The 18,483-nt window shown below is 39.4% G+C and overlaps 1 protein-coding gene across 1 annotated transcript; it reads left to right on the plus strand.

Moving 5' to 3' along the window:
• Positions 1-826: 826 nt before the first annotated feature.
• RFXAP (regulatory factor X associated protein) lies at positions 827-10,769 on the plus strand. Its single transcript, XM_055244513.2, has 3 exons — positions 827-1,605; positions 7,064-7,171; positions 9,313-10,769. Exons 1-3 carry the CDS (start codon positions 1,006-1,008, stop codon positions 9,421-9,423), a joined length of 819 nt encoding a protein of 272 aa, XP_055100488.1. The 5' UTR covers positions 827-1,005; the 3' UTR covers positions 9,424-10,769.
• Positions 10,770-18,483: the final 7,714 nt, after the last annotated feature.

The raw sequence follows: 18,483 nt of genomic DNA on the forward strand, positions 1-18,483 counted from the left end.
CCCAAACATCTTAGTGTGAATGGATTTATAGTTTGTTGAATAAAGTCATTGCTTTCCGGTAGGTGGGATGGGAAATCTGACTAGGCGAAAGAATAGGATGAAGGGAAAAAGAACATCTACTTAACAGTTCAGGATACGGCAGGATATTTTCTCTCCTGGGATTTGGGCAAGCCAAGATTTAACAACCAGCAATTGCCCAGCAACTGATAGAACTGATAGAACATTCATTGCTTTTTTAAACATTTGCCATTCAGTATTCCTTTTCACACATTTTCACTGTGTTAAATGAAAACGTTAAGACTTATCTCAGCAGCCACAGCAAAGAGCAAGTATTAAAAATCAAGTGAGTTTCCAGGAGGAAAAAACAAAGTTATCCCTCAATACAAATACAACTCGGCCAAAGGTGTGGCCCACCCTCTCCGCTCCACTATTTTCAAATAAGCCACCTCTGCCTTCATGGACTGCGAGCTAGTGGCTCCAGGCTCTGATACCACTACATCCCAGCTTCGAATCTCCCCTTGCAGGCAGTTTGGGGGGAAATAATAAAATTAGCATCCTAACACTACAAGTCGTGAGACTGCTCAGGAACAATCCTAATTTGCATACTGGAACTCCTGTAGAAGATGCTTTGAACCGTTTTAGATACAACAGGTTCAGGTAAAACGGCGCTGCCTTGCCAACCACTGCAAGTTTTCACCTGACACAGCCCCCCAGACCCTGTCTGCAAATCCCCCAGTTGGCCGAAGGAGCCGGAGCCGCACATGCGCAGTCAGTCCCGTCGGAGGCGCGCTCAGCCCCGCCCCCAGAGGCGCCGCGCTCCCTGACAGCCCGCGGGCGAACACACGCTGAAGCGCAGGCTCCGGTCGCGCAGGCGCAGTCGGGGCGCCTTCGCAGCACCGGCGCCTTTTACGCCAGCGTGTCCTGAGTCTTTGGTTTGCGAAGTGCCGTTAGGCCAGGCAGGTGCTAAAAGCCCGGGGTCGCGGACCCCGGCCAGGTCTCAGCAGCATGGAGGCGCAGGGCGTCACGGAGGGCGCGGGGCCGGGCGCCGCCAGCGGCGTGCCCCACCCCGCGGCCCTAGCCCCGGCTGCGGCTCCCACCCTGGCCCCAGCCCCGGTGGCGGCCGCGGCCTCGCAATTCACCCTGCTGGTGATGCAACCCTGTGCTGGGCAGGACGAGGCCGCGGCCCCCGGGGACAGCGTTGGGGTGGGCAAGCCCGTTAGGTACCTGTGCGAAGGGGCCGGGGATGGCGAAGAGGAGGCTGGGGAGGACGAGACGGACCTGCTAGACACTTCGGACCCTCCGGGGGGAGGCGAGAGCGCGGCTAGTTTGGAGGATCTGGAGGACGAGGAGACCCACTCGGGGGGCGAGGGCAGCAGCGGGGGCGCCCGGAGGCGGGGCAGCGGCGGGGGCAGCATGAGCAAGACCTGCACCTACGAAGGCTGCAGCGAGACCACGAGCCAGGTGGCCAAGCAGCGCAAGCCGTGGATGTGCAAGAAACACCGCAACAAGATGTACAAGGACAAGTATAAAAAGAAGAAGAGCGACCAGGCCCTGAACTGCGGTGGGACTGCCTCGACTGGCAGCGCGGGAAACGTCAAACTCGAGGTATCAGACTTAGCTGAGGCCTGGGGGTGGGAGGTGGAAGAAGAAACCTAATCTTAACGCAAATCCCATCTCCAGGGCCTGCCTCTTCCAAATGGGCCGGGTTGCAGTGACTGGGTTAGCGGTTGAGAATTAGAGTGTTTGCCCTAAATTAAAGTTTATACCAACATGTGCAAAGCAATAACAGTTCTGTTGAACTCATATGATAGGTGCAGAAATTTCAGTAAAAATAATGTGATATCGGCAGAGCTGTCATAGATCTGGGATATGGCTGGAAGGACATAGAGTAAATGATCGGTCTGGTTCATCGCTAAAGGAGACTTAGGAACCTAGATGAAGTTGGTACTTCTGAGAAAGTAATCTCTTTCTGTTTTCACTACTCTATTCTCAGTATCCAGTTCTCAGTACCTCTATTTGTAATACTCCTGTATTTAGTACTTTGTTTTCAGTGTCCTGTTCTGTTAACCCTCTTCCTAGTACCCTATTTTTAGTACTGCTATACTCAGTTGCCTGTCTGTAGTACCCCTGTACTTAGTACCCTTTTCTTACAACTCTGTTCCCAGTACCCCTATGTTTAGTCCCTTGTTCTCATGTTCTTACTACCCCAATACTTAATATACCTTGTTCTCATTATCCTTGTTCTTAGTACCCTGTTCTCACTACCCCTTTTCTTAGTACTCCTTAGGGGGAAAAAAAAAGGATAATAATGGGGTATAAGTCTTAAAAAACTTTTGGATTGTTTGATTTGAACTGAGCCAAAGGTAAAACCAGTATTCTGGAGTTCGACTTCTGGGTGCAAATCCCTGTTGCAATCATTTGCTGGCTGTGTGGCTTGAATAGGTTATTAAACTCTGTAAAATGGGCATTAAAATCGTGTGTCATTCATAATGTTGCTGTGAATATGTGAGCCATTCCATATTGAGTGTTCACACAGTGTCCAGCAACTGGCTAAAGTTTGCAAACCTTAGCGATTATTATTGTCATTGTTAGTGGTATAGGTTGAGGCTGTCACAGATAAGCAGATCTTTCTTCTTGTGAGAGCTATATAATCCCTCAGTGTAGAGAAAAATTTAATTTTGTTACAAGTGATCCGAGCCAGGTATGGTGGCAAGTGCCTGTATACCTAGCTGTACTCTGGAGGGTGAGGTGGGAAGATTGCTTGTGACCAGGGGTTCGAGGCTGCCGTGAGCCTTGTTTGCATCACTGCACTCCAGCCTGGATGACATAGCGAGACCTTGTCTCCTTAAAAAAAAAAAAAAGTGATCAAAAAAAGTTTTTTTAAAACTGCAAGCTGTCTTAGGGTCCTAGGATGTATTTTGAGTCTTTAAATTTCTTAGTTTCAGGCTGAACTTGAAGTGCTCCATTACTAAAATATTAGACCTTGTAATTGTTTACAAATGTAATGTTCTAGGCCAGGCACAGTGGCTGATACCTGTAAGCCCAGAACTTGGGGAGGCCTAGGAGGGAGGATCACTTGAGCCCAGAAGTTTGAGACCAGCCTGGGTAACATAGGGAGACCCCATCTCAACAAAAAATTTAAAAAATTAGCCAGGTATGTTGGCACATGCCTGTGGTCCTAGCTACTGGGGAGGTTGAGGTGGAAGGATCATTGAGCCCAGGAGGTTGAGGCTGCAGTGAGCCATGATTGTGCTGCTTCACTCCAGCCTGGGTGACAGAGCAAGACTTTGTCTCAAAAACAAAAAGTATAATATTCTAAATATTTCTAAAATTTACAGTTGCCAGTGTGTCATACTTAATTCACACTGGTTAGGACTGAGTGACTTCTCTTTCCCTTAAGTTTTACTCTTTTGTAGTAAGAGGACTCCTTTGAGTATCTGGTGACTTAATGAAGACTCTTCCTAGAAAAATCCACTATGTAACTTTAATTTTGCATACTAATTAATGGGCTCAGGACTTCTGTAATCTTAGTTTAAAAACCCCCTCAATCCATATTCTTATGTTTTACCAAATCTCTGATTACGGGGATTTAGGGAAATAAGCATCTGGAAAAGAATGAAAGTTAGTAAAGGTGATCAAGTTTCTTCCTCAGTATGCTCCACAGGTGCTCATTCACTTCAGAATTCTTTAGAGAGGGAGAAAAATAATGCTTTCTTTCTTTCTTTTTTTTTTTTTTTTGAGACAGAGTCTCACTCTGTGTTGCTCAGGCTGGAGTGCAGTGGTGCGATCTCGGCCCACTACAGCCTCCACCTCCTGGGTTCAAGCAGTTCTTGTGCCTCAGCCTCCTGAGTAGGAGTAGCTGGGATTACAGGCATGCACCATCATGCCCAGCTAATTTTTGTATTTTTAGTAGAGACGGGGTTTCGCCATGTTGGCCAGTCTGGTCTCGAACTCCGGATCCTCCCACCTCAGCCTCCCGAAGTGCTGGGATTACAGGTGTGACCCACCACGCCGGCCTAATAATACTTATTTTCAAGAAAGAAGTAGTTAACCTATGGCTGCTTACTTTTTTTTTTTAAACTACCTAACAGTTACATCTACAGTGAGGAAAATGTATAAAAGGCAAATAGATACTGAATTAGAGTGTCCCTCTGCACCTCCCACAAAAAGAACCTTATTACTATTTTGTTATTTATTTACTTATCTAATTTTTTAGAGATGGGTCTCACAGTGTTGCCCAGGCTGGCCTCGAATTCCTGGGCTCCAGTGATCCTCCCACCTCAGCCTTCCAAGTAACTGGGATTATTTCACCACTGCACCTAGCTTCACTATTTTAAAATAATTTGCATGACTTTTTATGGAAGGGAATTAATTGCTATAAGCAACAAATAATAGTAATAGCTTACTATCCAGGTTGTCTTGTGTTGTGGGATACTTTATCAGTTCTGAGGAGGTAACAAGATCTGTAAGTCTTTTATCTTTGTTAAACCGAGTGTAAAGAAAATAACAGTGCCAGCCAGGATATAATAAGAGCCAACTGTGTAGTCTGGTTTTAGTAGTTCAGAGGAGGAGAGATCATTGTAGGCTGAGATACTCCAGAAAGGCTTTGCAGAGGAAATGTGACTCAGTATAAACCAGAAAGGATGGGTAATAGTTTACGCTTAATGAGCTGAGTTTCTTATGTGTCAAGCACTGTGTTAAGCTATAAATGGAGTCTCACAACCCTTCAGCAATGGGATAGATACTATATTTTACATACATGGAAACTGAGGCACAGAGAGGCTAAAGAATTTGGCCTAGGTCATACAGCCAGCAGGTACTGTACTCAAACACAAGCGGTCTTATTCTAGAGCTTTCACGTTTACCTCCTTACTATACTGCTTCCCTAGAATTCTGGTAGGTAAAAGGAAAGAGTAGCACATTTCAGTAAAGAAAGAGAAGTAGGAATACAGAAAACACTTTTGTGACGATAGCAAGTGGACTATTCTAGCTAAAATAGTTGAGTGGAAAATTCATGAGAGAGAAATTTGGAAAGATAGGTTGAAGCCAATTTTTTATAGTATTGAATTCCAGGCTATGGGATTTGGGTTTGGAGTCTTTAAATGAAGTGATCTAATTAGGAAGTAGCAGAGGATCCTGCCCTGATGGAGTGGGTTAAAGTTGGGAGCCTATAGATTTTGAGACTCTTTCGAAGATTATTATAGTAGGACTGACAGGTGATGGATGGTGTCTTCTATGTTGTGAGCAGCAAGATTAGAAATTAAGGTCTCTATTCCAATGACGAATTTATTAAGGTAAAAAAAATTAAAGAAATTGAGGTATCTAAAATTAATATTTCTTACACAAGTCAAAGTTAAATGAGGAACAAGTGTGTATAATGTCTACTCCACCAATCTAAGAACTATGCTATATGAGAGACACATAAAGGGACTAGGGATAAATGAATTGACCTCTGCTGGTGGGATTGTTCTTATTAAATATCTAAAAAGTTATCATTTAAGAGAAGCAGTAGACTTATATGGCATGGTTCTGAGGTAACTAGGACTCTTAGGCATAAATCACAAGGAGTATGTATTTCAGCTCAGCTTAAGTAAAGCTACCTAACATTCTACCGAAATGTTAGAGCTATTCAAAACCAAATGAAATGTGGCAAAAGTTGGTAAGCTCTGTAGGACAAAAAGCGTTAAAAGTTTTTGAAAAAGAATTCCAGCATCTGTACAAGTTTGGACTAGATGACTAAAGGTTATTTTCACTATAAGCTTCTCTATCTAATTCAGTATCTAATATTTTGTGATACTAACCTTTTGAATTTCCATAGTGGGGTTGTGAGGGCAGAGGGTACTGTACCATCAAGTCAATTTCAGCATTCCATTATCTTGCACATAAAAATGAAAGAATCTCATAAATAAAATCAACTCAGGTGTTGCTGGAGGAGGAAGAAATTATTTTTGTTTCCTCTGGGTATTAGAATTTTCTTTTTACAGTTTTTATGTGTTGAGGCCTAAAATGTTTAGGGATGAAATATTTTTATAATATCGGGTTGGTAAACTTCTCATAATGAAAGAGATTAAGGGGATATTCTCATAGATAACTCAGAGGCCAGTAGAAAGAAGGCCAAGAGAAAAAAACAGCATAGATAATATTCCAAGTAAAGAACAAAGAGGTTAAATTCATGTTAAGGTATGGCTTTCTGGTAAAACATTTATAATTTTATATTTGCTTAGTAAGAATTTTGGATGTGGTATTGTGGCATAGTTTTGTAAGAGTCAGAATATTTCAGTCAACTAAACAATATTTTGTTATGCCAGCAAAATTACAAGTATTTAAGATGCTGTCAGGTAACTAGGGGTACATATTTGGTAATAAGTGCTGCTGATTTTGTTTTTGGGCAGTGAAATCTCAGGGTAATGGTATCATTTTAGGACTTACCTGCTTTGTTCATACAGGTGGCAGGAGACTATTTATACTAGTGCTTTTTCAAGCAAGTTTATCTAAATTTTGAAAGCTTTGGTTATCAATTGCTTCTTTAAACAATATTTTACTACTCCCCCATTTGTTTTGGTTGTTAATTGGGTAAAAAGCTATCAGATATCTTATTGAGCAGTATATAATTTGCCTCTGAGTTCATATATTTCATCCAAAGGCAAGCAGATTATGTTTTGGCCTGAATAGCATTATGTAAAGAGAATGGTCAATTCCACTTGGCATTTTTTGTAATATTGAAAATAGCTCACAAGTGACTCTGCCTCAATCTTAGTGGCCCACCTCTTACACTATTACTATATCACACTCTATCATACACACTATTAATTTTGAGACCTGCCAAGAGACTAAAGAACCCAGGTTGAAAATCTGGGGGGAGAGGGAGCGAGGAGGAATGTTACATTAAATTAACTGCCGATACTTTGCCTATGATAATGAAGAACTTTCCCAGAGTTTCCCAGAGACTGGGCAAGAAGAAGGAAGAAATGCAAAGACCTGTTCATTACATCTTTGAAATACCTGTAATCACGACTTATTACGTTAACTGTTTATCTATTTGCATTTTTATCATTTATCCCAGGAAAGTGCAGATAACATACTCTCCATTGTTAAACAAAGAACAGGATCTTTTGGGGATCGTCCTGCAAGACCTACTCTTTTAGAACAAGTGTTAAATCAAAAAAGACTGGTAAATATCCGTTTGTAAATCAGTTGTAAATGTGTTAACAAACGTTGTTTGTTATAAATGGAACTATTGAGATTTTTGAGATTTTTAGCTCATGACATCACACTATACATCAAAATAAATTCCTAATAAGAAGTCAAAATTTTAAAAAAAGAATCGGAACTTTAACTCAAAAATCTGTAATGAGATTTTTTTTTTTAGCTTATATAGACAAAATCACAGAGAAAAGATTATAAACTTGACTACATAAAAATGAATGCTGTAGTCAAAAATGGTGGCAAAATGCACAATAACCTAGAGCAAAAATATGTACAACAAATATAAAAGACTATGGTTAATGTGGCTGGTATTTTATCACATAAAATATTCCTGGTTGGGCATGGTGGTTCATGCCTGTGATCTTAGCACTTTGGGAGGCCAGGTGGGAGGATCACTTGAGGCTGGGAATTTGAGACCATTCTGGGCAACATAGCGAGACCCCGTCTACAAAAAAATTTAAAAATTAGCTGAGTGTGATTATATGTAGCTGTAGTCCTAGCTACTCAAGAGGCTGAAACAGGAGGATTGCTTGAGTCCAGGAGTTCGAGGCTGCAATGAGCTATGATCATACCACTGTACTCCAGCCTAGGCAACAGAGCACCCTATAAATCATTAAACATGATCAGTTTCCTTACATATATATAAAATATGTTTGCCTCTTTGACAGCTTCAGTCTTAACTGCAAAGAAAGGTTATTACAAAAATTCCTGTAATTTGATGAGGAAAACCTTTGGCTTCAATACATTGCAAAAGATATAAACAGAAAAAAAAGGCAGAATACCATTAAATGATATGGAAAGGTATTCAATATCAGTAAAAATAACAAACAAAAATGAAAATTATTTAAACGATTATGCACAGTGATGCAGTGATGTTAAGACTTTCATGAAATGGGCATTCTCAAGTAGTTAATGGCATTATATATTGGTATGGCCCTTTCAGAAAGCAGTTGGGCAATAGGTACCAGGAGTCATCCCTTTTGACTCAGACATCACATTTAATATGAAGACATTTACAGAACGTAAATCCTAAATATGGATAGAGTTAAACATAAAGGTATTGCCAGGAATATATTTATCATAAATAGTAAAAATGGTAGTTCAAACAGTCTAAATGTCCAACAGTGTCATAACAGCTAAGATGATTTTTAAACAAAGCTATGTAATAAATAGAAAATGTACTAAGATATAATACATATAATCTGAAAGTCAGTATTTAATGATAGTATGTTCACTTTATTCAGTTTGTCTTTTTGCAGCTTATTGGGGCCAAAGATTTTTTTCTTTATAAATTTATGTAAGTATTTTATTATAAAAACATATTACAGGAGACTGTGGCAGGATGATTGCTTGAGCCTAGGAGTTCAAGACTTCAGTGAGGTGTGCTCACGCCACTGCACTCCAGCGTGGGGAACAGAGTGAGACCCTGTCTCTAATAATAATATGTTAATCATAGTCTGTTATATTTGTTATATTATTACAACTATATTTTAAAATGATGAATGTACAAAAAGGTATTGGATGTTTTAGAGCAGTTATATTAGTTTTTTTCCTGAAATTTTGGTATGTACCGATATATATATATATATATATATATATATACACATATACACGCCTATACACACAATTTTTAATTTCTTTATGAAGACTTAGTTGGCTAATGAGAAACTTGACTTCTAGCACTAGTTTATATGTATGTACAAACTGGCATTTAGCTGCTATTTTCACATGTGGCCCCCTTTCATCTCCATTTTTTTTCTTGCTGTAATCCTGGGTCAGTGCTACTTTTAGCTCTTTGTTCTTACATATTTCAAGAGAGTATATTTGCTGGCATATTAGAGAAGGTGTTTCCTTTTTGCACAAAGTCACCAATAACAGACTTCACCCGTTATTTTTAGGTTTTAGTATTTTGATGTGTGACATCACATTATTTTTAGTTTGCAGCTTAGTTGCAGTGCATCAGATGTAAAAGTGATTTTGATTCAGGCATATTCTTGTGAACATATTGTATCATATGTAGGGACACATCAGAGTAATTTCATAGCATGAAAACAGTCTAATCACATAGATTAATGCTATTAATAATTTTTTTCTTTTCTTTCTAAGTCGTTACTAAGAAGTCCAGAAGTAGTGCAATTTTTACAGAAACAGCAACAACTATTAAATCAGCAAGTTTTGGAGCAAAGACAGCAGCAGTTTCCAGGAGCATCAATGTGAGGGAACTTATCAAGAACATCTACATGGTTTTTATCTTATTGTGATAGATGAGCTTAATTTTTTACCAGACATAAATGAGGTAATAATATATGCCTATAGAACATAAACATTTTCCTGTAAATGTATGTGTGCATTTGGGGATAAATAAGTATTGCACTTTGTGCATCTAATCTTTCAGATTACTATGAGTTTGAAGAAGTCAGCTTATCTTTCCAAAATAACATTTAATGATAATGTTTTTAAAAACTATATTCCTCTTCAGTCATTGTTACTGAAGGTAATGAAGCAGTTACTTTCTGTGGAAGTCATAAAGTTAATAGATACTAATCTTGACTCGTCTAGCTCAGTGGTTCTCATCAAGGGTCAATGTGATTGTCATAGTGACCTTGAAAACCGCTGGCTTTTAGTGAGTGGCCAGGAATGCTAAATGTTCTGCAGTGTCAGGGTAGTCCCACATACTAAGGATCGTCTCACCCACAGTGCCAATAACACTCTTAAGAAATGCTGATGGCTATTTTGTGGTGTTAACATGTAGTTGGGGCACCTATAATTGGGTTCTCTTAATAACCTTTCTTTGCAGTTAAGACTGAAGCTGTCAAAGAGGTAAGACGTTTTATATAGATGTAAGGAAAGTGATTATTGTTTAATATCTGTGAATTTCAGATGTGCATCTCTTTTCAGAGGTGTGCTAGTAAACCTGACAGATTAACTAAGCACACTGGGATGTGTCTCCTACAGTTGGCTTCTCTCTTTCATGTTACCTGTTAGTGCTGATTTCTTAAAGCAGACATTTCTTGTTTGTTGAATTTGTGAACAGTATAGATCTCAGCCCACCAATACCAAGACAAAATTATTTTTCTTATACTTACTTTTTATTAAACAAAATGAAAAAGATCCTTTTCAAAAAGGAGATCCTGAAAATAAAACTAACACTCCAGCATTTTGTCATTGTTTTTCACAATTGAGCTATCTGAAAACTGTTATTCCTAAGTAATGTTCAAAAATGATAGGTAATCTGGATACCTTTTTCTTATACTTTCTCCTAGAAAAACTTTAAAACTTTAAAAAGGCAAACTACCAATAGGAATAACAAATTAAATGTCAAGAGAATATATCCAATATTAGGATATAAATGTATGTGTCTCAAGTTTAACTATACAAAAATTTGTTACTTGTTTTTTAAACTCTATATATAAAGTTCAACTTAATCATGGCTGTTCTAGGAAGTGCTTATGGAGAGCAAGAATGTTTTTGTTCATTTCTTAATGTGTTTGTTTTTACTGGCATATCTGTTCAAAACACTTTTAACAAAATTAATTCATTAAAGTCCAGTTGTTGACCTTTGAGTTGGCTGATTTCTTTATTCTGTTCTTTAGTTTATTCTTACTAGATGCAGAGGAATTCATCTACTGTCTGTTGTTAACTGTTAGTTGATTCTCATACTTACGATGTTGAGAGTTTTTTTGAAGCTTAAGTTACCCTTTATGGTGAAAAACATTAGCTTATGCTTCTTCAGATGGAATAATGGGAAAGGAGGGAAATGGGAAATGGATGGAAATGGGAAAGGAGGGAAAATAATAGCCCAGTGAGAGCTGAATGAAAAGGGACTGAATTTAAATATTTGTAAGAACTTTGCAATGATGAGTAATTGTCAGACGTGGGATAGATAACTGAGAGGCTCAGAATCTTTACCAAGGATATTTTTTAGGAATATGTTCATGAATTTGGATAAGAATAATAGGACAATGTTCAACACAATTTAATTTTTGTCTGCCACATTAGACATTTTTTTACCTTATAAAATGATCAATAAAGCAATAAGGTTTATTTTGGGTAGATGTATTGCAGTGTGTTTCCAGTTTTGTATCCTGGTGTTTACTCTTGGCATTTGCCATGTGACTTTGCTGCTCCTCCTACCCATTGAGCTTGAGCTTATTTACGTACCCCTTAAATCTAGAGGACTGGCCTTGTGACTTGTTTTTGCCAATAAAATGCAGAGGACATAACAAGATGCCAGCTCTGAATAGACTTCTGAAAGTTTTGAACATTTCCACTTGTTTTTTTAGAGTCCTAACCTGCTGCGCTGCCATGGTAAGAAGCCCAGCCTAGCTTCTTGGATAATGAGACACATAGTCCAGTCACCTGTATTGTACCAGCTAACAGCTGGCAACCAGCCACACATGTGAGTGAGGCTATGCTAGATAAGCTGTCCAGCCAGCCTGCCAGCTGACCGCAGATACACTTGATAACCAACTGAGATCAGCCAAGCCTGGCCCAAATTTGCAGAGCCACCAAATTGACCTGTAGATTGGTGGGCAATAATAAATTATGATTGTAAACCACAGAGTTTTGGGGTAGTGTGTTAGATGCAGCATTTTTGTGACAGTAGGTAACTGATACACCTAGCTGCTATTTATTGTTGTAAAACAAATCACCTGAAAATTTGATGGCTTGAAACAATTCATTATTATTTCTCACAGTTCTGTATATGATTACTGTGATTTAAAATAGCTGTGCAAATGCTTTCAAGCTAGGTGTGGCAGACCATATTTTTCAAAGATGTCTGCACAGTATCTCTCACTCCACATGCTCTTATGCATTGTTGTCCATTAAGATATAAATTTTCTACCCTTTTGAATCTGGGCAGGCTTATGACTGCTCTAACAAAATATGGCACAAGTGATTCTGTGCCAGTTCATTTGAGGAGATATGCCTCATATACATGTCTATTTGTAGTAATAACATAAAGGAATTCACAGCTTCCATTTTCCAGCAAAGTTGGAAAATAAGTCATATGATAATGTGGGGTGCAGGAAGTAGTAAGGGGCTTTAGAAAGAAAATATTAGGAAGATACATTAAAGTCAGTGAAAGAGACGGCTAGTAGCGGCTGGGACGGTTGCTCACCAAAGTTAGCCCAGCACTTTGAGAGGCCTAGGCAGGCAGATCGCTTGAGGTCAGGAGTTTGAGACCAGCCTGGTTAACGTGGTGAAACCCTGTCTCTACCGAAAATACAAAAATTAGCCAGGCATGGTGGCTCATGCCTGTAATCTCAGCTACTTGGGTGGCTGAGGCAGGAGAATTGCTTGAACCCAGGAGGCAGAGGCTGCAGTGAGCTGGGATTGCACTACTGTCTCCAGTCTGGACAACAGAGTGAGACACTGTCTTAAAAAAATAAAAAAGAGAGATGGCTAGTAGCTAGTAGCCTACTAGTAGTCCTCTGAGAGCATTTTCCCCCTTCTTTCATAGTAGAATTTTGGGTTGGGAACATAGCCATATATAACCATATAGCTGATTCTCACATACCATGCCAAGGAATCCAGATACAAATGACATGTGTACGATTCTATTTATATAAAGTAGAAAAGCAGGTGAAACTATGCTGTCAGAACAGAGAAGCAGGATAAAACACCCGTGGGAGCAGGATACAGTCTAGAGGCTTGAGGAGGTTTCTGGTATTCCAGAGATGCTTGCTTTTCCAGTTGCTGGTTAGGCATGTGTGTTCTATTAGTGAAAGTTCAACACACTATGCATTTATGATTTTTGTACTTTTCAGTATGTATTTTACACTTCAATTTTTTTAATAGTTGATTTTATTTTTTTAAGAATTTCTCAGCTACCCCTGCAGTTGGGTGTGGCCATATGAGTAAATTCTGGCCAGTGGGATGTAAGCACAGGTGATAAGTGCAACTTCCAGATGGCAGCCCGGGGGCAAGCAGCCCATTTCCTCTCTTCCTCCATCCTGCTGCTGGGAATGTGAACAAAGCAGTGGAGCATCTATGGGCCAAATGAGGGTCATTCACTAGGGAAGGGGGAATAACAAAATAGAAGGAATCTGTGTCCCTGGATGTCCTCAAGGAACTGAGCCGCCACACTAGCATGGGATGCCCTGTCTTTCAACTACTATGGGAAAAAGAAATGGAGTATATTGTTTCTACCACAGTTATGATGATGGTATAACCATGGTTGTTATTATTGTGACAGCCAGCCAAATCTATTTTCTAAATAATACTGTAGGGAAAAGGATTGACAAGTGGCATTAAAGACTTGGCCTACTGGAAACCAGGAATTTGTAATGGCAATCTGCAGTTAGGTGACGCTGTTTCACTGGGCTCAGCCGTCTGTATTAGTAGGAAACATAGATGATAGGCTTGATGCAGGGTTCATTTGGTGCAAGGAAGTAAGGGATGAAGACGTTAGGATGCCTCTGAAAGGATCTTTAGGCATAGGTTTGAGCTGAGCAGAGAAGAAATGAGGCTAATGGAGACTGGAGGTTCCTATGACATTGCAGTGTAAGTGTCGGAAGAATGAGAGCACAAGGTATTTCAGCTAGGAATCTATGGACTCAGGAAGTGAGCAGTACGCATTACGATCAATTAGTGACAGCCCCAATTTTTATTCTATAATAAATATTTATCAATACATTTGGCCCTTAGAAATGCTCAGCAGCTAGACCCTTAGGCTTCTGCTTGAAGAGTTGATTTGGAGCAATTAAATAAGCCTTTAGGATTTAATGGCAGGAAAGTTACCCAGGGAGGGCCTACCTCAAGGAGAAGCTCAAAGCATTTTGCTTCAGCTCATCAAACAGAGCTCTGGACCATTGCAAACACGATTTTAAAAAATGGCAAGACAAGAAAAGTAGAAAACTATGGAATAATGTTTTGCTTCAGGTGTAGTTAATCCAAACTGCCACAAAGGAAAATTCAGGCACTGGTGGCGTGGGATGGGAGGGTTCAGTAGTCAGGAGACGATCTTTTGTTGAAATGATCTTTTATATTGCTTGAATTCTTACCATGCATATATGACCTTTTCAGAAATGTTGTTCTTACTACAAACTAAAAAAATCTTGTTAGAAATTGATGTCCAGGCACGGTGGCTCATGCCTGTAATCCCAGCATTTTGGGAAGCCAAGGAGGTGGATCACCTGAGGTCAGGAATTTGAGACCAGCCTGGCCAACATGGTGAAACCCTTTCTCTACTAATAATACAAAAAAAGAAAAAAAAAATAGCCAGACATGGTGGCACGTGCCTGTAGTCCCAGCTACTCAGGAGGCTGAGGCACGAGAATCACTTGAAGCCAGGAGGCGGAGGTTGCAGTGAGCTGAGATTGCACCACTGCACTTCAGCCTGGGCAACAAAGTGAAACTGTGTCTCAAAAAAAGAAAAAAAATTGAGGTGTGTAGACAACTTATGCTTACAGTAATTGCTCCTTTGCTTTCTATTTTTCTAAAAAATTTCAAAAAATATTTTACTTGTGAATCTTTATTTATGTATATGTGACACTTATGTGTAGTGAGATTTCCCCTTGGAGTTTACAGGCCATCCTGGGGTCCAAAATATATACTTCCCTGCTGGAGATACACCAAGAAAGTATAATCTAAAGACAATGTGACAAAATCTGCCAATTTTCTAGCACTTTATAGTTTTCAAAACAATTCTGCATATTTGCTTGCTCTCCACAACAATCCCATAATGCATGCACAATTATTAGTTTATAAACACAGAAGCAGACTTGAAAAGGTTAAATCACTTGCTCAGGACTGCACAGCTGTTGGACTTAAATCCAGGCCCTCTGATTCCAAATGACTTGCTGCACACTGTTGTAAGCTTTCGTCATGGGCCAATGCAATCTGGACATGCCCCTTGCATTTTGGCAGTGGATGCACCATCATTGGGCCATAAGAATAAAGCCTTTGCACAAATTAAGCCTTGATTTTTGGAATGTGTTAAAAGACAGATTTTATGTTAACCTTAATTATATTATTTTAGGAAGTATTTTCATTTGTGCTAATTTATTTGAACCTCAAAACATTGCAAGGCAAGTAGTATTGTCCTCATTTTGGGATGAGGAAAGCAAATCAGAGAAGTTAAAGTGACGTATAAAACAGGTCATATTGTTAGAGCCAGAGCCAAGATTTGAACCTAAAATTGTCTCCAGAAATGATGCTTTTTCCAGAATAGTATGTTGTTGCTAAAGTAAAAACTAACACTTTCAACTGCCTGGTTTATTTTTTCTTGAGATGGAGTTTCACTGTCGCCCAGGTTGGAGGGCAGTGGCACGATGTCAGCTCACTGCAACCTGTGCCTCCCGGGTTCAAGTGATTCTCCGGCCTCAGCCTCCCGAGTAGCCTGGCTAATTTTGTATTTTTAGCCAAGACAGGGTTTCACCATGTTGGCCAGGCTGGTCTCGAATTCCTGACCTCAAATGATCTGCCTACCTTGGCCTCCTAAGGTTCTGGGATTACAGGCGTGAGCCACTGTGCCCGACTGCAAGTGCCTATTCTAACACAGTAGGCTCTTCAATAAATGCTAAGTAATTAAATTTTTTTAAATGAAACTTTCTGTGTGCATACACATACAATTTTATATAAATACATTAATAATCATATTGTATATACTGAGAGGTTTTTGTTTAACTTTTTACCCCCTTCTGTTCCTTTTAAAAATTTTCTTACCCTCTGTCTTCCATGCACCGCCCAACTTCCAGGTAACCTTTGTCAACTACCCAGTATGTAGTCTGATTTTCCATGTTTGTATAATTATGTATGAACACATGTATACATTTAGAATTGTCATTGTTACATAAAAGTGTGGGCATATTATGCACGCTTGTCAGTATATTGCTTTTTTTATGCAGTACTGTGTAGAAGTCCCTCTGAGTCACTTGTATGACTCTAAGTCATTCCTTTAGATGGCTGCAGAGTATCTCATAATATGAATGCACCATCATTTATTCAACTATTCCATTGTTGATAGGCATTCACTTGGTGTCTTGTTTTCTGCCGCTATGAACAGTGCTGCAGCAGACATCCTTGTGATGTGTCCTTATGTACCGATATATATTGGTGGTTTTATGGCCTTGGGATTGACTTCCAGAAGTGGGATTGCTGAGTAGAGGGCTATATGTTTCCTTTAAATAGATGTTGTTATATTCCTTTCCCCAGGAAATCTGTAACACTTATTTACCAGCAAATGAAAAAGAATTAATTTCCCTCACATCTTTGCCAATATTGTTACATTTATTAGCATTTCCTGGAATACTGGTAAATTAAAGCATCTTTTCTTTTCTTTTGTTTTTTTGTTTTTTTTGAGATGGGGTCTCACTCTGTTGCCCAGGCTAGAGCAGAGTAGTGCAGTCTCAGCTTGCTGCAACCTCAACCTCCTGGGCTCAAGCGATTCTCCTACCTTGGCCCCCTGAGTACCTGGGACCACAGGTGCGTACCACCACTCCTGGATAATTTTTGTATTTGTTGTAGAAATGAGTTTTTGCCATGTTGCCCAGGCTGGTCCCAAACTCCTGGGCTCAAGCAATTTGCCCAACTCAGCCTCCCAAAATGCTGGTACTACAGGTGTGAGCCACTGTGCCCAGCCTAAAGTATCTTTTTATATGCTTGCTGCTTATTTCGATTTGCTGTTCTGTGAATTGCTTAGTCATACCTTTTGCTTATTTTCTGTTAGATTCCCTTTTTCTAGCTCAGGGTGTAAAAGTCTCATTAATATCATGAAATTTAACCCTTTGTCACTTTTATCCTTTTTTTTCCAAATCTAAAATGTGTTCATTTACTTTTTTATGGTATCATTTGCCATAGGAGCTTTTACTTTATGTGTATTTCAGTATGTCTGACATTTCTTTTATGGCTTCTGGGTTTCTAGTCTTGGTTTAAAAAGTCTTAGCTGGGTGCAGTGGCTCACGCCTGTAATCCCAGCACTTTGGGAGGCTGAGGCAGGCAGATCACGAAGTCAGGAGATCGAGACCATCCTGACTAACACGGTGAAACCCCGTCTCTACTAAAAATACAAAAAATTAGCCAGGCGTGGTGGTGGGCACCTGTAGTCCCAGCTACTCCGGAGGCTGAGGCAGGAGAAGGGCGTGAACCCAGGAGGCGGAGCTTGCAGTGAGCCGAGATCGCCCCACAGCACTCCAGCCTGGGCGACAGAACGAGACTCCGTCTCAAAACAAAAAACAAAAAGTCTCCAGTTGGAATATTTCAAATGATTACTGATTTATAATGTCCCATTTATTTTTCTAGAATTAGAAAATATAATTAATATGAATATTGTCAAATAGTTCTAATTGCTTTTGTGTAAGTCATTGAAATGGAAATTTTAGTATTTTTAAAAATCATTATTACACCCTCAGTTTCTGTCTTTAGTTTCTAACTTCCTTAGCTAGAAAAATGAATATTATACTCATGACCACAGATACTGTTGAAGGTACACGGATTAGGACCTGTGTTCAGATAGCAGTTTCTTTGAATACGGGCTGAACTATCATTTATCTAGCAGACTTGCCTCACTATAGAAAAAAAAATCTGATTTAAAGACTGCTTTTATTGAGTTTGAAGTTAACAGTTGTTTTTAAAACATTTTAATGAAAATACTTGGCATGTTTAATAATTAGGTGAGTTGATCTCAACTTTTAATCAAAAGGTAAAGTGGTAATTCCCCCATTACCGCTAACATATAGTACTCCATCCTCCAAATAGTTGTTTGGATTATTCTAAAGCATTGGAGATGAACTTTCTAAAAAATCATCTACTGCAGCAAAATAAATCTTTCCTCTTCAGAGCTTTACCCTCGTAGCAGAAAAGGATGTAGCCTGTCTTAAGATGTATTCCATAAGCACAGATGCTGATTTTTATGAGCTATTTGTAGCTTGGGCTTTAGAGGTTCCAAGAGTAGGTGCAGCATGAAAACAAAACGGAAAGCTGAGGAAGACAACCAGAAGATAAGTTATGACTAGTGGGATTTTCTGTTTGTGTTCCTCCTATAATTGCACCTCGAATGATTTACTCTTCTTAAATTGGAGACCACAGTCAGCACTAATAAGATTTTATACCGGTTGCCTTTGAAAATCTAATAAGCAGCAGGATATGTTAATAGTAATATATTAATTAACATTAAATATTAGCGTTAAAATTGTTAGTGTTTATTATGGTAATATGGTTATATCATTAAACTATACATGCATACCTGCACTTCACCATCATGCTGATTAGAAGCATCTGCAGAAACTTGTGGGGGGCATAGTGAGGGTAATTGTGACAGCAATCCTTTTCAGA

The sequence above is a fragment of the Symphalangus syndactylus genome, chromosome 15, assembly GCF_028878055.3.
Source record: "Symphalangus syndactylus isolate Jambi chromosome 15, NHGRI_mSymSyn1-v2.1_pri, whole genome shotgun sequence".
In the NCBI taxonomy this organism is placed as follows: domain Eukaryota; kingdom Metazoa; phylum Chordata; class Mammalia; order Primates; family Hylobatidae; genus Symphalangus; species Symphalangus syndactylus.